Raw genomic sequence first — 24,333 nt, forward strand, 5'->3', positions numbered from 1 at the left:
CTATGGTGTAGGGCAAGTATGTTTTGGATATGTTTTGTTCACGAACAACTATTTTCGGGATTGCAAGTGGAATGGCTATGGTATTTGATGTCAACTATTTTTAGTATTTGAATTGTTTGAGTTTGAGTTTGAGTTTGTGTTTGTGTTTGTATTTGGATTGTAAATTTTATGCATCCCTTACAAGTCCATATCAAAAATCACACTAAAATGTGCATAACTCCCAATTACAAGTGTGACCATCTTCAAAATCACACTAATGTCTACAACAAAATTACAAACATCAAATTCAACCTTACAAGTGTGACCATCTTTAAAATCACACTAATGTCTACAACAAAATTACAAACATCAAATTCAACCACTTTCAGTTTAACATCAAGTAAGTACCTCTAGGTTGACCATAGCCACTAATGGCCACAACAAAATTACAAAACATTAAATTCAACCACTTTCAATTTAACATCAAGTAAGTACCTCTAGGTTGACCATAGCCACTAAGATAAAAAACTAAAAGCAAAATGACTACTACTATCACTGCTCGAGACATCTTCCAATTAGATTGATGCAGCCCCAGCTCCTGCCTAAGTCTGACATATTGATCATTACATTTTGTTTCAATCAACTGCTCAAGTCTATCAATATCTGCTTGGTGTCTATCCTCCATGCGTTTGAAATGTTCCATTACTTTCACCTCATATGGCGACATCTCGTTATTAGCCCATGCGAAAAAATCACAATCACCATCTCTCTACATGAAAAAAGGCAAAAAATTATTGAGCATAAGACAAGCGAACAAAGTATAACACAATCTTAATTTCAAAAATTACCTTGTAGTTTTCACACCCATACCACTTCCTAGCGCTATTAGACGTAGTCCAAGCGTACCTTACACGTGCAGGTACTCCACAATAACATAATCGACGTACAGTTGTCGCATCACTATTTGTCGACATTTAGTCGTGCCTACGCAAAAGACATTTTGTACCTCATAACATAGAATCCAACCAACCAACCCACCCACAAAAGCAAAAATCTCATTTTGTACCTCATCCAACGAACCACATAACATTTTGTACCCCATAACTAATCATCCAACCAACCAAGCATGTCAAACAAGCAAGCATCTCATAACATAATTATTTTGATCTAATCATAATTATCTATCTTCAATGTTTTCAAAACAATGATCAAAGTGATTCCAAGAAACCTTATTCCAAGAAACCTTGATGACCACACCAATTGATCCAATGTGAAACATATGTGACAGAGATTTCCTTAACATAATTCATGATGATTAGCTGTGGATTGTAATGCTCTAACAAAATTGACAATTGAGAATACATTTACTCACTGTCAAACATGGAAATTAACCAGCAACAATAAGACTCGATTTGTACAAATGGAACAAAAAACAAAATTATTTGAAATAGATTACCACCCATCAACAATAACGACCCAGAGCCTATGACAATCAATCCAACAAGCAAAAATCAACCATAGATTACCGCCCATCAGCAACCATAAATTTCAATACCATAACATGCCCGAAACATCTTCCAATTAATTCAAATGCAACCAGTCAACCATTCCTTAAAAATCAAAACTCAGCTCTCAAAAGTCATTTTGCTATCCCCTAACAGACCATAAAAGTGTTAAAAACCCTAAAAACAAAAACCACTTTAATGTATGAAAAAATTGGTATAAAGCCACAATAGGACAATGGCGGCAACTTACAATGGCGGTGCTGGTGTCAACGCAGCTGGGTGTTGGGGAAATTTTCAGAGTGGAAAAATGGCCGAATGACTTTGGGTCCTTGACGCCGAAGCTGTTGATGGCTGGGCAAAGATTTTGGGGTCGGCGACGCCGAAGTTTTTTTCGTCTCCAACAGTGCGACACAAAATCTCTCCCTGGCTTCCGATCGCGACCTGCGTGGAAGGTATACCCAATACTAGTCAAGCTGAAGTAAAGTAAAGAAGAGATGTCGGGCGATTTAAGTTTGGATTCAAACTCTGAGGACAGGGGCATTTTCGGTGGTTTGAGTCCTAAAATATCACGTGCCGTGCACGTGATGTGTTTTCCATCCATTCTGACGGGAAGAGCTAACGGAGTGGCCATTTTGGGAGTCGTTGGCAGTTTGGGGGGCCAGAGTCGGAGTGTTGGCAGTTTAGGGGGCTATCCGCAAATCGGGTGGTAATATGGGGGGCTAAACTGTAATTTTCCCAAAATTATATTATTTTAAAGTGATGTGGCCAAAAAACTAACATGACACTAACAAATATCAAAAATTTTGAAGAAAAACTCAAGGATAGAATAGTTTCAAAAATAATAATAAATAAAAAACCTTAAAAGGTAAAAATTAATTTTTAAAAAATAAAAAAATAATTTCAAATCGGGCTTTCACTAAAAAAAATTTAGGGGTAATTACATTTTCCCCCCATCAACTACCAGCCATTGTCAACATGCCCCCATGAACTGACACATCGACCAAAAGAGAGCATCCAACTACCAACTTTACACACTTTGCCCCCTTCCGTCAAGGAATTCCGTAACTTGGACGGAATATTCCATTTTTGGGCGTTAATTTTGGTTTAAAGACCAAAATGCCCTCCAACATTAATTAATAAAAAAAATATTAAAATTAATATGTTTAAAAAAGTTGAGTACATTTATGTTTTTTTACGAATTAAACTGACGGAAGGGGGCAAAGTGTGTAAAGTTGGTAGTTGGATGCTCTCTTTTGGTCGAGGTGTCAGTTCATGGGGGAATGTTGACAATGGCTAGTCGTTGATGGAGAAAAAAGGTAATTACCCCAAAAATTTATCATACATTTACTGATGTTGAAGCCGACAAGAAAGTGGGAAAAAGGATTTTGACCAAAGCTGGGCGGCCTTGAAATTTTAACATGGTTTAACATGTTTTTTTTTTTTTTTTTTTTTTTTTTTTTTTTTTTTTTTTAAGAAATCGATTTTATAGCAAAAAAAATTATTTTATAAAATTAACTGGGTATATGATGTCAAATATATTATAATATTATTTAAAATAATATTATATTTTATTCACCGTTGAATAAAAGAAGATAAAATATTAATTATAAAAGAAATAAAAAAAAATAAAAGTAAAAAGGCTTCCCAAAACACGTTAACAAACCTCCTAAGAATTTTTGACAGTTGCATTTTGTACTTAGAGATGCACTTTTTTTTTTCTTTTTTTTAAATTTCTTTTTTTGGTGGTTTTGTGCCTTTTCTTTCATTTATCATTAAGTAACAATTTTCCCCGAGCAAATATTATTGAAATAAAAATAAAATAAAATAAAGAATTCCGGTTTGAAGTTGAATCTTCTGAATTTTAAAATTGTAATCTATATATGCAACTTCTTTATTGTAAAAGAAGTATGCATGAGCAGTAGACTGGAAAATGAATGGCACAATGCAAATTTTGCAAGCTTTTATGGGTGAATACAATTTGCTAATCGTAGGTTCATCAGCAAATTAATTAAATACGAAAATGGAAATTGACAAAAAAAAAAAAAAAAAAAAAAAAAAAAAAAAAAAAAGAAGAAGAAGAAGAAGAAGAAAGACTTCACTTATAATCCTTAAACTTTCACCCCTTTTGAAAAAACCTAAACTTTAAAACATTTCAATTTAAGGTATTTCATTTTTAGAAAATTTCAATCTAAGTCATCCGTTAGAATTTTTCGTTAAATTCTATCAAAATTCTCAAAATACTTCTGTGTTTTTATTTTTTTAAATAAAAATAAAAATTTTCAAAGATTCATGCATAAATATTTTGTAAATTTCGTTAAATTCAACATCTAAATCCTAACAATTTTCTTTTTCTATTTATTCCTAAAAAATGGAGGGGTATTTTAAGAATTTTGACAAGAGTTAATAGAAAATTCTAACAGATGATTGAGATTGAAACTTTCTGAAAAAATAGATATCCTAAATTGAGAGCGAATAAATGCACCAATGACTTGGTATTTGTGTTCTATTTTTGTTCTATGGTCCTTACATTCTTGCTGTTTCTTATTGTCTTACTCACTATGCATATTAAAAAAAAGCATTCAGATATCAAATAATTTTAGGTTGGTGTGATTTTTGAATATGTTGTAGGCCTTTGAAAACGAACAATTTCAAGACAAATATCATGTCATTTGAAATTGAATGAGAAAGTTATGGTTTTTTTAAGCTCGATCAGTAGGTCTGGATTTGATATAATTTATTTATAAAGTCGGTATAAATATTAGTCGTTGGTTTTTGGATATGTTATAGGTTAATTGGTGATTTATCTTGGCAACTAAATGGTTTGATTTGAAGTTGAATAATAGAATTATTTGAAGTGGGCTTGAGTGAATGGCATTTTAGGACTGTAAGTACTTTCTTTTGACTGTAGTATGTACTATTGACATACAACTAGATATAAATCGGCACTTGCTTGTACAAAACACAAAAAAAAAAATTGATTTTTACCGCTTATCATAATTGTGTGACAGTTGTACTAGAGTCTACCAAACAAGATTACTGTTTTGTTTTTTGTTTAACAAATAGTACTTTTGATATTATATAAAGATAAAAATAGTTTCGAGATTAGTTTGTTTTAAGTTATTTGTTAATGTTTTTATTTTTTATTATTTTTTTTAAAAAAAAAAAAGAAAGGAAAAAAAAAATATTATCAGACAAAACTGTTTATTTTTATTCATTAAAGGGCTATTAAATCACGAAAATTTATTTTTATTTTGAAACCACAAGAATTTATTTGTTAGCAGACTTTGACAAAATTGCATTACAAAAGCTTCCATTTGACAAATTTATAAAAACAGTTCAACCAAACGCATCCTCCCCAAACCCCAAACATCTGAGCGAAAATGGAGATTCTTTCACTTTCCCTAAATTCTTCCATGGCAGGACTTGTTTCCATACTTCTTTTTTGCTACTACCTGTTAAGGAGGTCCAGAGTAATTCGCCCGGCCAAATTAGAACCTTTCCCCACCGGCGCGTGGCCTGTGAAGGCAGGAACCGAGCCTCCCCACCGAACTCTGGGAGCCATAGCTGACAAGTACGGACCACTTTTTACAGTCCGGCTTGGGTTGCGCCATGCCCTGGTTTTGAGCAGTTGGGAGATGGCCAAGGAGTGCTTTACCACCAACGACGCGGCGGTGTCTTCGCGGCCAAACTCGTCGCCGTCGAACACCTGGGCTATAACTACGCCATGTTTGGCTTCGCGCCCTATGGACCCTACTGGCGTGAATTGCGTAAAATAGTCACCTTACAGCTACTGTCAAACCGCCGGCTGGAGCTGCTTTCGTACGTTCGAGTCTCCGAAGTCAAGGCCTCCGTAGAAGAGCTATACAAACTCTGGTCCGCGAAAAAGAACGGGTCGGGTCAGATTTTGGTGGAGCTGAAGCAGTGGTTCGGGGACATGAGTCTCAACGTGATTCTTAGGATGGTAGCCGGAAAGCGGTAATTCTCTGCTGGAGCGGTGGATGATGAGAACGCGGGCGGGGCACGGCGTCGTTGCCAAAAGGCGCTGGAGGAATTCTTTCATTTGCTCGGGTTGTTTGTGGTGTCGGACGCCATTCCTTTTCTTGGGTGGTTAGATTTTGGCGGACATGAGAGGGCAATGAAGAAAACTGCAAAAGAATTGGATAGCATTCTTGGTGAGTGGCTGGAAGAGCATAAGCGTAAGAGAGCTTCAGGCGCCGTGGCCGGAGGGGAGCAAGATTTCATGGACGTGATGATTTCTGTCCTTGATGGCAAAGTCCTTGCAGGTTATGACGCTGATACGATCAACAAAGCCACATGTCTGGTACGCATAATTTCCCCTTTTCACTTCTTGGGTATAACTTTGGCAAAAAGGGAATGATCGGATATAATTAAACGGATCACATTGTAATCGACTTATTTGGTCTTATATTTATAATTTAAACTCATCACGTAATATTTAGAGTTTATAATTTTTAATGTTGACACGACTTGCAAATCTATAAATTCAATACGAAATTAGTGGGTTAAGGTAGAGAAGCCTGACCCGTTTAATTAAATTGGTCGAGTTAGAATTTACCTATATAAGTCTTAGGAGCCGTTTGAGTTTGTAATTTTAAAGTGTGATTTTAAAATGTGAGATTTAAAAACGTGAATATTAAAAACATAATTAACTATTTGGCAAAATAACAATTTGATGTTTAAAATTAGGGTTAGTCTAACAAGAACTGCACTTTGTAGAGCATGATTGCATGAGGCAATGACACCATCATGGTTACCCTAACTTGGGCAATATCGCTGTTGTTGAACAACCGCCATGTGTTAAAAAAGGCCCAAGAAGAGCTTGACATCGAAGTGGGCAGGGAAAGAATTGTAAACGAGTCGGACATTGATAAGCTAATCTTCCTCCAAGCCATTGTAAAAGAAACATTACGTTTATATCCACCGGCACCATTGTCAACACCACGTGAGTTTTTGGAGGACTGCACCATAGGAGGCTACCAAGTCCCAAAACGCACCCGGCTGATCACAAACATTTGGAAAATCCAGACAGATCCACGTGTATGGTCAAATCCATTGAAGTTTGACCCAGAAAGATTTCTCATCACCCACGAACACGTTAATGTTAAAGGTATTGGCCAACATTTTGAATTGATCCCTTTTGGAAGTGGTAGAAGAGCATGCCCTGGAGCATCTTTTGGCCTTCAAATGGTGCACTTAGCACTAGCTAGTTTCTTACACATATTTGAGATCTCAGCTCCCTCTAATGCACCGGTTGATATGAGTGAGAGGTTTGGGATGACAAACATCAAAGCCACCCCGCTTGAAGTTCTCATCACACTGCGCCTATCTTCCGATCTTTATGGAGTAGAGACCGTCTAAAGAATTTGTGTAAGAGTAATGCTATTTAATAGGCTGTTATACCACTATTATATAATTAAGATGACGTGATCGAACATAAAAATTAATGCTTGAACTTTATTTTATAATAGTCTATTCTATTAATTTAGGGGTGGGCAAATTATACACCTACCGCCTACCGACCGCTTACCGAACCGAACCGAATTGCCATCGACCTCTTACCGACTTTAACCGACTAATTTCGGTTCGGTAGTCGGTATAAAATTTTATTCCGAAAGCCGGATCGGCAGCCGAACCGAACCGAACCGAACCGCCTTTTAAGCGGTAACCGAACCGACATAAAATGAAACAACGTCGTTTTAGTAAGAACGAAACGTATGATCATTTTTTTTTTTTTTTTTTCCTTTAAAAAATCAAAACGACATCGTTTCATTACCCATTTTAACCGAATGTTAACTGATTTAACCGACTTAACTGACCGCCTATTAACCGCTTTACCGACTTAACCGACTGCCTATTAACCGCTTTACCGACTTAACCGACCGCCTATTAACTGCTTAACTGATTTAACCGACCGCCTATTAACCGCTTAACCGAAATAAATTCACCGACTACATTCCGACAAAAATCGGTTAACCGACCGAATTAACCGACTTAACCGCCTACCGAACCGACGCCCACCCTGATATCAAATTCGTACTAGTTTTAAGATAACACTCATGATTCTATTGCCAATATTCACTCCAAATAAAAATTACGCTATACTAGCTAGTTGATAATAGTTAAACAATTATTATGTGATTGATTGATGCTTACATTATAATGGTTAAACAATTATATTTATACTCTTCTACTTGTTTCGTGCCAAGAACGGCAGGCTAATTTTAGCCAGAGGAGTGATTCTTTTACACCCATCAGTCACCTCCCTTACACTTTCCCTTTGATTTTTTTTTTTTTTCCCTTAAAAAAAAAAGTGTAGAATGGGGTGTAAAAAAATCATGTCTCTTTTAGCCTACATACATTGGACATGGGAAATAAGACACGTTACACGCACTGATGGGAAAAGTAAAGGAACTATCAAGTAATTTTCCCAAAAGTTTACATAAATTAATTTTAGCTAAAAACTCTCTCTAGATGGCTATTCATTTTGGAAAATGTTAGGGGTATCAAATTTTTTACCAAGAGATAGGTACCAAGATGATGTGAAACTTATTCATATGAGATTATTAAAACAATTAATAAAAAGACGTGCTATGGGTGCTAAAGAATAAGCTCCACATAATCTTGGTACCTATCTCTTGGTAAAAAATTTGGTACCTCTAAAATTTCTCATTCATTTTTAAATATATCATGCATTTGACTCTCTAAACAATTTTTTTTGTTCTATTAAAATAATTTTATATTTATATTTTGATTTTTAACTAATCCTTATCTCTCACGTGAATTCTTGGATGTCGCCTCACCTACCCCTATCACTACCAATTAGGAGTGAAAATGCAGGAGGATAATAACTGTCCTCATCCGCTATTCGCAAATAACCGCTATCCACTATCCTGCATATGTGATTCGGCTGCAGTCATCAAAAACCTCAATACATTTACCTTCTTTTTTTTTTTTTTCTTTTTCTTTTTTTTTTTTTCCTATGGGTAATCCAAATCTCAATTACTCTATGAGTCAATGACCATATATGGTTGATAATCGTGAATTGTGTTATAAGTAAAATCTTAATTTATTTAAGCGTGCATATATTAATAACCATATTATTTAATCTTCCATATAGATTTAGATAGTAATCAAAAACGCCCATTACCTCATATGCAGATAGCAGATAATAACGACAATAACCGCGCAGATGCGGATGTAAATAGTAATTGCATCATGCGGATACGGATGCGGATACCTAAATTTGATAAAAGTATTATGTGGATGCAGATATTGCAAATAACAGCATCGCAACCGCAATTTGACCCCGAGTACAAATAGGGAATACATGCGAATGCATATATGGTTATTTGTAATATTTGTAGCCGCAACTGTAAAATGCAGATGTTCCTTTTAGAAATCCATATTCATATCATGTTTTTACTAACCACGTCCGTACTGTTATTACAGGTATTATCCACTATCCGCATATTAGGTAAGAGGTCTTTTGTGCCTATTTTAGTCTTTTGTGCCTTCTTTTGATCTCATTCTGTAACGCCCCACCCTTTGCAAAAAGGCGTAAGTGAAAATTTCGATTTCCACGTGACATTACGACATCATCAGAGTTATAAATCGGCAACGGAATATATTTATTTTCTTTAAAAATACACATCAGAGTTTACTGAAAGACAAATGCAATTAAAATATTACATTTCAAACTAATACAAAGAAATCACTGTAATCATTAGCTACATTAATAAACAGTTCTAACTCTTCAGTGCTAACAAAATCCAATCCTTGAGCTTTATACTCTTTCGTGCCTACATAATGGGCTATTCAGCCCATATATAAATATATGGGTCAGTCAACTGCTTTCAACAATGAGAAGATTACTGATTTAATTAAGTAAATGTATCACAATGTTATAATATAAAGTAATGACAGTTTTATATGCACAGTCTTATTTATTTAAATAACAATTTCCTTCTTGCATTCATCAAATGGAGACGTAACTCCAGTATATAAAATTTAGGAGACGTAACTCCTGTCTAATGAGTATTAGGAGACAAAACTTATGTCTAACGTGTTATAGGAGACGTCTCTCCCGTTTAGCAAATAATAGGAAACGTCATTCCCGTTTAGCGAGTTCAAAGGAGACGTCATTCCTCTAATAATTTATTATCTTTTTGGCACAGGCAGATGTCACTCCCTACTCTGTTCTTTATTAATAATTTGGGCACAGGCAGACGCCACTCCCTGGTCCGCTAGGAGACGTCACTCCCAACTCTTTTATAAATAAATTCATTAATTAAATTAACAAAATATGCAAACTCCACATGGGCAAACGATTAAATAAAGCAGAAACCTCAACATTATTGAAAGCCACACATATTATTCTGAGTGAGTAAGGAATACTCACAGTTATTCTCCGCAGTCTCTTAGCTCTGAAATAAATCCATTCACACAATAATATGTATATCAATTATCTATCAAACAAATCATTGTTTATAGACCCTCATCTTTTTATATTTATTATTATCCATCACTTCATTATATTTGAGACAATCACTTATAACAATCTTAAAACATTGGTTCATGATTTGATGGCAAGACTATATAACTAATACCACCAAATATGAACTTAAATGATTAAAATATATCATAAGGACAATAAGAGTAAATACGATCAACTCATGAAAGTCATGAGGACAATGAAATATAAAAGGAAATATAAATACGATCAACTCATGAAAGTCATGAGGACATGAAATATAAAAGGAAATATAAAATGAGGACATTGAAATATTAAAGGAAATATAAATACGATCAACTCATGAAAGTCATGAGGACATGAAATATAAAAGGAAATATAAAATGAGGACATTGAAATATTAAAGGAAATATAAATACGATCAACTCATGAAAGTCATGAGGACGTGAAATATAAAAGGAAATATAAAATGAGGACATTGAAATATTAAAGGAAATATAAATACGATCAACTCACGAAAGACATGAGGACATAAAATGTAAAAGGAAATATAAATACGATCAACTCATGAAAGTTATGAGGACATTGAAATATAAAAATAGTTTATATTACTTTTTATTTTAATTCTTTTTATCTCTTAAGCTTATTGGGTCTTTACACAATTCATAAAACAAGTAACTTGGAAACTATATAAAATAAAAGGTTAACTTCACAGAAGGGTATCGAACTATCCGCGATTCCACAGAAGGGTACTAAACTATAATTTCTCTCGAACCCGGGGTTTTAAATATCAAAATGAGTCCCAAAAGGGCATTCCGTCTATTCTCGGCGTTAAAACATGACGGAAGTCGATTCACGTGACTTCCATGTGACTTTTTTAATGCGTTCTACCCGTTTTGCCCCCACCTAAACAAATAAATTACGTCTCTTCCCACCTTCTCCGTTTACTCTCTCTCTTTCTCTCTCTCATAGTTACACACACATAAACCACAAATAACCCAGATGAAAGGAACGAATGGTGAGCTCAAGGATCAAGAGCTCGCAGGCCTTGACAAAGAGGATGGGTGCCTCGGCAGAGATCATGCGCACGTTTGTGTCCAGCATGACAAGCATACGTGACTGGCCTAGGCACTTTCGACAATTCCACTTTTGCCTGCATCTTAGAATATCAGTCTTCAATATCGATTAAAAAGCTTCCTTTTAACTACACAGGCTACTTGCCAAACAACACAATGGTCGGAAATGGGACAAAGCTAATGGTTCTGCCTTTTGACGCTAGTTAGTGTGGAGCTTGTCATGCAGGAAACAAGCATTTTTACTAGGCTTCTTGCTGTGGTTAAGAAAGACAAAACCTCAACAACCCACATGGCTCTATTACACTCTGTTTTAGGAAGCTAAAACAGAGGAAATTTCATAAATGGATATTTGCTATTTAAAAAGCTCTCAGAACCATTCCTCAAAGCACAAAGATGGATATCTAACTTACAAATGATAATCCCATACTTTTTCCACGTACCGGTCCACACCACACCGCCACTCGACTTCACTACACCACATGTAGTCAAGCGTGTGGCCGTGGGAAGCTACAGTATTGAGTCCAGTGTTGAAGGAGTGGTTCAAGAACTTTGGGTACAACACTGATTTGTTTTCTTTGCTTGCTTATAGAACATCTGTGATGTTGCACTGAGATCTGATACTCATCTAGCAACTGATTGAGCAGAGAAAAGGTACTTCGAACTGGGTAGTGATTATCCATAAAGCCCAATGCACAAAGGCCATTACTCTTCGTGCTGGACGGATTGACGTTGGGAGGGAGGGGTGCGCCTGGCGATGGTGCAAGAGACGAAGACGATGAACTCCTTCACATTCGACCTCTGGAAGTACTCGAAGTGGCTCATGTCCAACGCCTGCGCCAGTATCACCGGATCCGACCCCTCCGGACTGCACTTTAGCACCGCCAACGCCGTGATCTTCATCTCCCTCTCTCTCTCTCTCTCTCTCTCTCTCTGTGTTACGGGTTTGGATGTTGTTTGCTGTTAAAGCGTCATATCTTGACTGGCTGTCATGGTATGAGGTTAACTCGGTCGGCTACGAGTTGTTCTTGTTGCTGCTGCAGTTCTTGAATGTCATTTGTTTGGCTGAGATAGGGTTTTAATCTGGCCGGATTTGAGTTTTCAGGCCATTGAGTTTTCCAAACTCTCTTTCTTGAAAACGACGCAGTATGGTGAGTTGTTTGTTTGGACAGGATGGGTATTCTGGCTTTAAAAAGTCATGTGGAAGTCACGTGAATCGACTTCCGTCACGTTTTAACGCCGAGAATAGACGGAATGCCCTTATGGGACTCATTTTGATATTTAAAACCCCGGGTTCGAGAGAAATGATAGTTTAGTACCCTTTTGTGGAATCGCGGATAGTTCGATACCCTTCTGTGAAGTTAACCCTAAAATAAATTAAAGTCTTATTTAACAACTTACCAAAAAGTCCTTTCATTATCTATTTGAATTCAAGATTTCCATCCAAATGGAGGGCAGCTTACTCCTACCTACTTTTCGATGGTCAAACCCACTCTGATTGACGTGAAATTGTGACGGCAGATAGAAGAGTTCAAGACAAATACTTTCTCTTTTTGGTTCAACTCAATCCGAGTTCGTTATGACTCAATTTTGGTCAGTCAAAGTTTCTGGTTTTCTTTCTATTTTTTGGGTATTGGCCAAGTAAGAAGAGTAGAGAGGGGGAAGTTGTTTTGGTTTCTGATCTTTGTTCTATAAAGCTAGGCCATTAAAGAGTAAGGTAAGAGGTATATCTAGCTCCCCTAAGGATGCTGGACAGAAATACAAAAAGGAGAAACAGAAAAGTTTCACTCAATCCTCACCTAGGCCAAGTAGTGTAAAAAGGAAAGACTAGATTCTTTTTGCATGAAATTTTCACTTGTCATAAGGTAGAATGGAAGGCAAGGCTTGACTCATATTTATAAGAGTCTTAGAACATCAAGGAAATGAAAGAAATTCGTGCATAAGTGTTGGAGGGTTGCTAGAAAATTCAGATATCAATGGAAGATTCATATCACATGGATTATCAAAGCTTTCCATTCCTTTACACATAAATAATCAAATTGCCAACCACATGGACTATGCTTTCACTAAAATTCCACCACTAGTTGGTGGGTAATGATTTCAGTATATGGGAGGTTGTCCTAGGTGTTGAATCTTCATATCTTTCACTATCCTATTTAATCATATCTAACTATGATGATTTATTAAATGGCATTCTTAAAGCATAAAAATAGGTCTTCCACATGTTGAGTTGGGTGATAGCTCATGTAATAATTATGACTATAGGAAGATAACATGGGTTAGGTGGGTTGGGTTTGTGATAGCAATTGGAATGAGTTGGGTTGAGTTCAAAGATAGGCCTATTAATGATCAATGTGAATTTCCATCCACAACAGGGGTAGTATTTTTCACGAGTGTTTTCATGGCCTTAACGATGTCCAAAAATTATGAAATTCAGAGGGTAGCTAAAAGACTTCGAGATGAGCGTCCCAGTTTTTGAATTGACCAAAACGAAGTTCGTTTAACCCTGTTTCCATTGTTCCAAAGTTTAAGGTCCGTTTATTGAATTGAAACTATAAACATTTTCTTTAATCAATGAATATTCATATTTATTCTTTTACCTTATTAATAGGTTTTTAAATCTAATTTATGACATTATATTTTATGTCTTAAAATCTGGGGCGCTACACAATTAAGACCTATTTTAAATTATTTTGAAAATAATTTAGGTTAATTTTTAGTATTTTGTGCGTATTTTAATTATTTTTAAGTCATAATCTTTTGAAAATATATTGATTTTACATTACTTTTGCCTTTTTGCCTAAGTGTTACACGAGAAAATAACACAACCAACTAAACCAATGAAAATATAACTTATACCTAATCCAAAATGACATCATTTTGGTGAATTTATTAAATAATACACACACACGCACACAAAATTGATATTTGCATCAGCATATCCGCATAGTGGTTTTGCTCACCGCATGTATAGCTGATGCAGACAGTTAATATCCGTTCGCATATACACCCCTACCTATCACCATGCATAGAATAAACCTTAAGTTCCCCAGCAAATCTTTCTATTTCTCAAACCATGCTCATCGCCAAAAGTTCGGACGACCCCCCACTCACCAATTCATTGAAGAAACCTTGAAACTTGTTACTCGTCGTCGTCCTGATGTTGTCTCGTTCGCCTCTATCTCTCTTCAAAGTTCAATAATGCTAAGACTCAACCTACGCTGTTAAGAAGCACCGATAACCCAAACCACGTTGCAAAACCAAGAAACTTGTCCCACCACACTTGCACGGTTGTGTTCGTGTTACAAGAAGAGAGAGAGAGAGAGAGAAAGAGAGAGAAAACTGAAAGCTAGAAAATTAAAATAAATAACAGTTCAATGCAAAGTGATGTTTATGAATTCTAATCAAAATTTGGGTAATAAAAGCATTTGGATATTCCAGTATTGCTTCCTGATATAGTGATATATATCAGCCATAAAATAAAAATAAAGGTAAATTTATGATAAATCTTTGAGTCAACGCGCGATTTGAAATCACTCCCTCATTTTTGAAAAATCAACTTTCACTCTTTAAGTTTTTTCGCGTAGTTGAAATCACTCATTCTATGAGTTTTCTGTCAAAAAATTTTACATCCGTTAATGGCACATCAGCCTTTTTACCCCATCACCTTAAAATAAGATATTTTTAATATTTTATAAATTAAAATTTAAAACACAAATTTAAAAAATAAAATCTAAAAAATAAAGTAGAAAAGAAGTCACTCACCCAAAAGACATCCTCACCGCTGAACGCCCCCAACGATGGTGGTGCCCCACGAGAGAGGTTTGTAGCATTATCTTGTATTTAAAAGGTTAGGTAAGGGACACTTTTTACCATGGGGTTGCCTCATTTCCCACGTTGAATCATAGGTTTGGAGTGAGAAATTTAACATTGAAAATTTTATATATCAAATCTTATAATAATATATTGAGACATCACCTTATAATTAATAATAAATTTAAGGCTACATTTAAACAAGTCATAATTAAGGTTTGGAGGGAAATTTTTTTTTTACATGTATCTGTGATTTATTTATTTTTAAGAGCAAACATTAAAAAAATGAGACACAAATACTTAACTTAGCACTTACATTAATCACCCACGTGTTTCTTGATTACATGGAGGAAAGTATGAAAAAGTCATCCCATGTATGTGTTAATCCTGATCGCAAATTTCTATTGTAGGACCATAGACTCAAATTAATGCATTATTGTATCTCTGGACTGTTTGTAGTTTTGTGCCTTTTCTTTCTTTTATCATAAAGTAACAATTTTCCCAGGGCAAATAATATTGAAATAAAAATAAAATAAAGAATTCCGGATTGAAAGTTGAATATGTTAAATAATATATTTTCATATAATTGTGATTAGATATGGTAGGAAAATATATGAGATTGTATGATTTGATTGTAATTGATTATAATCAAATCAGAATTAAATACATTCAATTCTGATTTGATTTGATATTCTTTCATACATTTTTGTGCTTTCCTTATATCACTATATATAGAGATTATTTGTATTGTAAATTTATCAAGAGAAATAAAAATAAAATGTAGTCATTTGAGCTTTATCATGTGAACGTAGGTCATAGACAGAACCACGTAAAATCTCTTGTCTCTTTTCTATTATTCCGCTTAATTTTATTTTAGCTTTATGTTTTCTTTTATGGTATTAGAACTATAGGCTAACGTCAGTGTTCGATCCGATTCTGTAAATTTTTCTTTTATTTAATTGTCTTGTTCTTGATATTCAATATTTTTTTTTTATAGATCTCATCACTATAGGTGTAATGACCTAGGGAAAAACGCTAGCCACATCTGCGCTATCACCTCAAAAGGACTAGTCAATTTGAAGTTTTCCCTAGAATCACTTATAAAGCCCAGTTTCACCTAGTAACTAGGCAATGTGGGACTTAGCACCCATAAGTATCTTTATAAACTACCCACTCTATGAACTATTCATCTCTTCCCAATATGGGACCGGGGTGTTACAATAGGTCTTGCAAAATTGTACTTGTCAATGAAAAAAAACATAAAAAATAAAAAAGTCGCCTTCTCTATGCGTCACCTCCTTTTGTCGTTCAGTTGCTTTTACACATCATTCTTGTTGCTTTGTGACTACTCAGTTTAAAAAGTCTTTGATTGGATCTGTGTGTTTCACAGTCCCATAATTACGGTCCTGTTCTTACTGGTTGGAATTTTGATTTTTTTTTTTTTATAAAAAAATCCGAGATAAAATGATGCAGCCCAGATCTGAAAAGATGAAGGAAAGCCCGATCCAGATCCAGATCCACTATCCACCGCAGATCCATCGACCATCGAGCGGCCCAAATCCCGCCGGAAACCACCTTCGAGTGTCTTCCATCCATCAATCCACTGCCAAACATAGCCGCGCCATCTACCACTGCCAAATCCTCGAGCACCTTGTAGATCTCCTTGCCATGTTGTACCATGGTTTCAAGTTCCTCCTATGGAGGCTAGGCATAAAGCCTTGTTCCTTTGTTTCAAATGCCTCCTCTAGAGGCTAGCCGTAAGTAAGGGAGAGCAAAATCCCACGGACTCGCCTCAACCTGCACCCTTCGCCCCGCCCCGCCCCGCCCCTAAAGACACGGGTTTTAGTGTTTTTTTTACCGGTATGGGTTGGATTTTAACCAACCCGTGCAGGCAGGGCAGGGCGCGGGTTTAATTTTTTTTTTCCCCACAAATCACCACCCCGACCCGCCCCTCCCTGTGTAAAAAAAAAAACAAAAACAAAAAACCCTAATTTGTTAACCCTTATTCTTCTCTTCCAGTGCCGCCCCCCCTCATATTTCCTTTTTCTTTTTTTCCAGATTCTTCTTCTTCCTAGCGCCATAGCCTTTCTTTTTCACAGAATCACGAAGAGCTAGGTCACCTCCTGACTGTGGGAGGAGTTTGTCAAGTAGTGTTTCCCCAGATGAGTCTCCCAAGTGAATCAGAAGGAGGTGTGGTTTTAGTCAGCGATACTCTTATGCACGGCGATACTGAACCCCATCTGCATCTCCTGTGAGTTCACTACAAAAGAACAAGCAATTGGCCACGTTCAGTTAGCCACGTGTACGGACACTGTACACGTGGCACGTGTACGAACATTGTACACGTGGCTAACAGGTTGCCACGTGTCATTGGCAACGTGTTCCGCGCGTGTTAGATCCGGTTGTAGTTAAATGCACATTTGGCCGCGTGTACAGTAATACACGTGTCCAATTGGACATGTGTCAGACTATTGGACACGTGTATTAATACACGTGTCAGATAGTCTGCCGTGTGTATATAATACACGTGTCCAATTGGACACGTGTATCATAATACACATGGCAGACTGCTGTCCTTTTTTAAATTATATTTTTTATTTAAATTAAATTATTTCATATATTAAATCTAATTATTTAAAATAATTTTTGAATTAATTAAATTTTTATTTTTATTCCTTTTTCAAATTTTAATTGTATTTTTATTTTATTTAATTTTTAATTGTATTTTTATTTTATTTTATTTTTAATTGTATTTTTATTTTATTTAATTTCTAATTGTATTTTTATTTTATTTAATTTCTAATTGTATTTTTATTTCATTTAATTTTTAATTGTATTTTTATTTCATTTAATTTTTAATTGTATTATTTTTTAAATACCTAATTGTATTTTTATTTAGGCTAATTATTTTTTAAATTTATTTTGTAATTTCTTTTTTTGCAGTAATTTTGTTATTGCCGGCCTAAAATATCGCAAAATCTATTTTACCCCAAAATAGAACAAAATGAAATTACACATCAATAATTAATAACATATTTGTTAACTATACATATCTTCACAAACCAAAAATAATTACATAAATTATCTACGACTCGGAAGGGCGTCTCTGCGGTACCGTCGCAGGAGTATACTGGCCACCCGGCGATTGCTGCACAATGGACGGTGTAATAGGCGATGGTGTCCCGACAGCGGAGTGCTAGCTCAACCGTTGTCCAGAGGGCGACAACGGACCAATTGTTGTCGCATTACTTGCAAATAATAAATACACTTATAATATATAATACTATACGCAAAGTATGACAATTAATGAAAAGAAAATTAAATTAATTATGTCATATACACAATATGAATCATACATGCAGATGCACTACTAACTGACGACGTGCTACCTACGTTTGCAGGTGAACCCTGCTGAGCACCTCTTGTGCCATGCGAGGCCATAAATGCCTCGAACCCTCACATGCGCTACTCCAAGATGTTGTTTCTCTCTCGCTCGGCACATAGCTCCGCCCGCAAATCCGCCACCTCCCGGGTATTTTCAGCCAAAGCCTGGGACGTGCTATCTGATGGAGCCCCCTGTGAACGAGACTTGTACGCGAAACACGTCCCACGAACAGGAGTAACGTTCGGCCCAACCTGCCGAACCCTCCCCGCGTACTCAGGCCTCTCAATCGCCTGTTCATACGCGTCGTTCGGTGCCCAATGCACCGTGTCTTGTGAGACACTCTGCGTGGCGGCAAGATCAGTAAATAAATTCTGCTCCATCCTCTCTTGTACGTCATCAACATAAAATACACATATATTAAATAATGTCATATCACACACATAACTTAGAAATAGACGAGTAAAATAACGATGTAGCATACACATAGGATCCATGTGCGTTCATTCGCGTAAGTGCCATCCTTCCTTGTGTGCGTCTTCACGAACGACTCGGCGTGAGTGGGGGGTGTGCCAGATGTACATGCCTGTCGCCATCCAGTTGAAATATATAACAAACAGAGAGCGAGAAAATAGTGACAATTAGCAACAATTGGCAACAAATATTGTATTTACATATATTTGTTCATACGTCATCGTGATTAAATCTAGCATAACTTTTAGATCCCGTACAATGGGGGAGGTCATTCTGCTCGCGCAAACACTTCATCCGTTCAGAGGTCGCCTACCCATTGAACATGATGGTAAAAATGTAAGCATTAACACAATTAAATTAGTAATCAAAATTAAATTAACTAATTTACTAAAAAACACAACATTTTTATGTCATACAATCAAAGACCTACATACCCTTTTTTGCTCAGTGCACCAGTCGGTCAGCAGGAACTCCACATCTTCTGCTTCATACTTCTCCAAAAATCTGACTGGCACTCTCGTACGTATAATATTGGGTGTGTCACCGTCTCAAATTTTTAGCTTGGTTTTGAACTTCAACTTCCACGAGCGGTGCTTGCGGCCAATATCATTCAACGCTTCATGTTGTGCCCTACGCTCATCTACTGATACAGGTAGATGGAACTCCTCCTGCACATTCAATGTAAGCATTAATTTTTAAACCTTCAAGAGAAACTTAATCATAGATTTAATTTAAATAAATTAGATTCATAACCATACCATCAGCGCGTGCCACATAGCTTATCTACTTTGGCCCATTCGTCCCGCATATGTATGAATGACCCGCTATTTTTTTTGAATTTTTTTCTTAATAAAATTCCCTTTACACGTAGGAAAGGGACGGGCAGGGGACGGTTAAACGTCCCCTGCATATCATTACTCGTTAATATATACACACACACATGTGTGTATTATTTAATAAATTTACCAAAATGGTTTTGGTGTTTAATACCAAAATAACGTCATTTTAAATTAGGTATATGATATGTTTACATTGATTTCGTTAGTTGTACCGCTTTCTCGTGTAATACTTGAGCAAAAAGACAAAAGTAATATAAAATAAATATATTTTCAAAAGATTAGGGCTTAAAAAAATTTAAATAAACCCAAAACACAAAAAATTGACCTAAATTATTTTCAAAATCATTTAAAATAGGTCTTAATAGAGATCAAAAGAAGGCACAAAAGACAAAAATAGTCACAAAAGGCCTATTACATAATATGCAGATAGTGGATATTACCCGTAATAACTGTACATGCGTGGTTAGTAAAAACACAGTACGAATGCGGATATCTAAAATGAATATCCACATTTTGCGGATATGGCTATGAATATTACAAATAATCGTATCTGCATCCGCATGTATTTCTTACTGGTAGTATGATGAAAATTCGGATGTGGATATGATTATTAGCAATATATGCATCCAATATAATGTGTTTATCACATTTAGGTATCCGTATCTACATCTGCATGATGCTATTACTATCCGCATCTGCATCCACGTGGTTATTGCAGTTATTATCCGCTATCCACATATAAGGTAATGAGCATTTTGGATTACTATCTAAATCTATATGGAAGATTAAATAATGTTGTTATTAGTATATGCACGCTTAAATAAATTAAGATTTCACTTGTTACACAATTCACGATTATTAATCATAGATGGTCATTGTCTCATAGAGTAATCGAGATTTGGATTACCCAAAGAAAAAAAAAAAAAGTAAATATATTGAGGTATTATTACTTTGAAATGATAGTGAAAAAGACCTAATATAACCTAAAGGTCCTAAACTTATTAAATTCAAAATGATATCATTTTAGTGAATTTAATTAAATATATACTAACCGCATCCGCATTCCCTAAAACCACTATTCACATATGTGGATAATGGGTTTTGATGACCGCAGCCGAATCGCATATGCGTGATAGCAGATCGATAACAGTTATGTGTGGATAGCAGATATGAGCAGTTATTGTCCTCCTGTAATTTCACCCCTAATTGGTAGTGGTAGGTGTAGGTGAGGCAACATCCAAGCATTCACATGTGAGAGATAAGGATTAGTTAAAAATTAAAATATTTATTAAACTAATTATTTTAATAGAACAAAAAAAAATTGTTTAGAGATTCAAATGCATGACGTATTTAAAAATGAATAGCCATCTAGAGAGTTTTTAGCTAAAATTAATTTAGGTAAATTTTTGGGGAAATGACGTGATAGTTCCTTTACTTTTCCCATCTGTGCATGTAACGTCGTCTTATTTCCCATGTCCAATGTACCTAGGTGATATGTTCAGATTTTTAGGACTTATGTGGCAGCACACGTGGCAGTACTAAAGCCCAAGTCGGCAGACAATAAGGAGTATAATCTCCATATATTATTCTTCTAAGTGTTTTAGTTAATAAGGAATGTATTTTCCATTAGTTTATTTCCTTCCTAGTATATTTTCCTCCATGATATAATGATGGCTAGACCTAATGGTTATGTCTTATGACCTACATGTTTTCTATATAAGTGTAACCCTAATTAATAAAATATCATGCTAAATATTATGAAAACTTATAACCTTTTTGGTATCTTTAGAGGTCACGGCTCCATTGAAGTAGCCATTGAAAATCACGGCTCTCTCGAAGTAGCCCATATCCTTTTCTTTTGTTTCTTTTTCTTTATTTCATTGTATCAAGTGGTATTAGAGCGAAGGTTGATTGTTTTCTACAACAATCTCAGATCCACATTATCACCATGTCTTTCTGGAATGAAGAGGAACGAGCGAGGCTAGACAAGATGTGGTCAAAATTCCTCGCATACAAAGAAGAAGTGACCAAATAGATGGAGGAGAACAGGAAAAGAATTGAAAGCTTTTCTCCACCATGCACCTCTCTGGCAAGTCAATCATTGCCCATAACGGAAGAGTTCAACGCAGGTTCTATTGGTACGAATTTTATGCCCCATATAATCAATGTCAAGGCTGGCAAGGACGTCACGGTGCAACCTGATTTATTTTAGGGTATTTCAAGCCCTGATGGTCGTGTTGTTGGGGGAGGAGTTGCTGGAATTCTTGTAGCAGCTAGTCCAGTGCAGTTTGGCATCAACAATAGGGCTCTACCTAGCAACCAGCTTGAGCTGAAACCAAAGAAGCTAAAGAATGGGTCTGGCAGGCCAAGAGAGTCCATGTCTCTCTATCAAGAAGGGGCTAAAAATATCAAGGGAGCGCTGAAACAAGAGGTGAAGGAGAAGAAAGAAGGGATGGAGCAATGGTTGGAAGAGCAGGGCGTGATTTTTGCTTGGTTCCGGAAGAGAAAGAAAAAAAACACAGATCCTTGTGTTTGGGATTTTATTGCTGGATCGAGGTTCATATATAGCGATATTGCCCAAGTTAAGGTAACCATGCTGGTGTCACTGCCTCCTGCAATCATGCTCTACAAAGTGCAGTTCTTGTTAGACTAACATACTCTCAAACAAATGATCCTGGTTACTTGAGCAAAGCTCCATTAGCACAGTTGTATTATGGTGGTAATTTGTATTCTTGAATCGGGTTCTGGTTGTGTCGTACGTGTCAAGGTACGAGTATAAGGGTGTGTTTGAGATTGCCTTTTCGTCCAAAAAAATTGTAATTTAAATCAAATCGCAAAAAATGAATCGTTCAGAATTGCGTTTTTTAAAAATTACGATTTGAAAACACAGAAAATTTATTTTTTCTAATCTCATTCAAGAGGAAGCTTTTTTTAAAACGCAAAATTTTAAAGGTCAAATTGCGATTTTATTGCCAAATACTTAATTACAGTTTTAAAACTCACGTTTTCAAATTGCAAATTTTAAAATTACACATTTTGAAATCGTAAACTCAAACAAACTCTAAGACTTATATAGGTCAATTCTAACTCGATCAATTTAATTAAACGGATTAAACTTCTCAACCTTAACTTACTAATTTTGTATTGAATTCGTGAGTTTATAGGTCGTGTCAACAATAAAAATTACAAGCTCTAAATATTATGTGTTTGGGTTTAAATTGCAAGTATAAGGCCAAATAAATCAACTAAAATCTGATCAGTTTAATTAAAAAGATCATTACTGTCCAGATCCTTTTAATCAAAAGGATCATTCCTGTCGAATTTGTGAGTTTTTATCAAGAATTGCCACAGTTATACCCAAGAAGTGAAAAGGGGAAATTATACATGCGTACCAGACACGTGGCTTTGTTGATCGTATCAGCATCATAACCTGCAAGGACTTTGCCATCAAGGACAGAAAGCATCACGTCCATGAAATCTTGCTCCCCTCCGGCCACGGCGCCTGAAGCTCTCTTACGCTTATGCTCTTCCAGCCACTCACCAAGAATGCTATCCAATTCTTTTGCAGTTTTCTTCATTGCCCTCTCATGTCCGCCAAAATCTAACCACCCAAGAAAAGGAATGGCGTCCGACACCACAAACAACCCGAGCAAATGAAAGAATTCCTCCAGCGCCTTATGGCAACGACGCCGTGCCCCGCCCGCGTTCTCATCACCCACCTCTCCAACAGAGAAGTACCGCTTTCCGACAACCATCCTAAGAATCACGTTGAGACTCATATCCCCGAACCACTGCTTCAGCTCCACCAAAATCTGACCCGACCCGTTCTTTTTCGCGGACCAGAGTTTGAATAGCTCTTCTACGGAGGCCTTGACTTCGGAGACTCGAATGTAGGAAAGCAGCTCCAGCCGGCGGTTTGACAGTAGCTGTAAGGTGACTATTTTACGCAATTCTCGCCAGTAGGGTCCATAGGGCGCGAAGCCAAACATGGCGTAGTTATAGCCCAGGTGTTCGACGGCGACGAGTTTTGGCCGCGAAGACACCGCCGCGTCGTTGGTGGTAAAGCACTCCTTGGCCATCTCCCAACTGCTCAAAACCAGGGCATGGCGCAACCCAAGCCGGACTGTAAAAAGTGGTCCGTACTTGTCAGCTATGGCTCCCAGAGTTCGGTGGGGAGTCTCGGTTCCTGCCAACAGGGGGAGGTGACCGATTACCGGCCACGCGCCGGCGGGGAAAGGAGCAAATTTGGCCGGGCGAATTACTCTGGACCTCCTTAACAGGTAGTAGCAAAAAAGAAGTATGGAAACAAGTCCAGCCATGGAAGAATTTAGGGAAGGTGAAAGAATCTCCATTTTAGCTCAGATTTTTGGGCTTTGGGGAGGATGCGTTTGTTTGAACTGTTTTTATAAATTTGTCAAATAGAAGCTTTCGTAATGCAATTTTGTCAAAGTCTGCTAACAAATAAATTCTTGTGGTTTCAAAATAAAAATAAAATTTTCGTGATTTAATAGCCCTTTAATGAATAAAAATAAACAGTTTTGTCTGATAATATTTTTTTCTTCCTTTTCTTCTTCTTCTCTTTTTTCTTTTCTTTTTTTTTTTTTTTTTCTTTTTTTTTTTTTTTAAAAAAAAAAAAAACATTAACAAATAACTTAACGAAAATGTTAGATTTACAACACCAATACAACAATTGTACAACAATCCCTCACATGAGGGTGGGTCCTACATACTGGGGCCCACACTCATGTGAGGGGTTGTTGTACAATTGTTGTATTGG

At 36.3% G+C, this 24,333-nt stretch overlaps 2 protein-coding genes and 1 pseudogene across 2 annotated transcripts; 1 reads left to right on the forward strand and 2 right to left on the reverse strand.

The window, feature by feature from the left end:
- Nucleotides 1-314: 314 nt before the first annotated feature.
- Nucleotides 315-1,825, reverse strand: LOC133881430 (uncharacterized). The gene is made up of 3 exons (XM_062320360.1): nucleotides 1,735-1,825; nucleotides 828-963; nucleotides 315-748 (listed from the first exon to the last, which is right to left on the reverse strand). The coding sequence occupies exons 2-3, from the start codon at nucleotides 951-953 to the stop codon at nucleotides 452-454; spliced, it is 423 nt and encodes a 140-aa protein (XP_062176344.1). The 5' UTR covers nucleotides 954-963; nucleotides 1,735-1,825; the 3' UTR covers nucleotides 315-451.
- A 2,996-nt stretch (nucleotides 1,826-4,821) lies between these two features.
- Nucleotides 4,822-6,915, forward strand: LOC133882707 (cytochrome P450 CYP82D47-like; annotated as a pseudogene).
- A 12,350-nt stretch (nucleotides 6,916-19,265) lies between these two features.
- On the reverse strand, nucleotides 19,266-23,947 carry LOC133881071 (cytochrome P450 82A3-like). The gene is made up of 3 exons (XM_062320035.1): nucleotides 22,949-23,947; nucleotides 22,077-22,181; nucleotides 19,266-19,385 (listed from the first exon to the last, which is right to left on the reverse strand). Exons 1-3 carry the CDS (start codon nucleotides 23,906-23,908, stop codon nucleotides 19,266-19,268), a joined length of 1,185 nt encoding a protein of 394 aa, XP_062176019.1. The 5' UTR covers nucleotides 23,909-23,947.
- Between the last annotated feature and the right edge of the window lie 386 nt (nucleotides 23,948-24,333).

This window comes from Alnus glutinosa, chromosome 11 (assembly GCF_958979055.1).
Source record: "Alnus glutinosa chromosome 11, dhAlnGlut1.1, whole genome shotgun sequence".
NCBI classification, from domain to species: domain Eukaryota; kingdom Viridiplantae; phylum Streptophyta; class Magnoliopsida; order Fagales; family Betulaceae; genus Alnus; species Alnus glutinosa.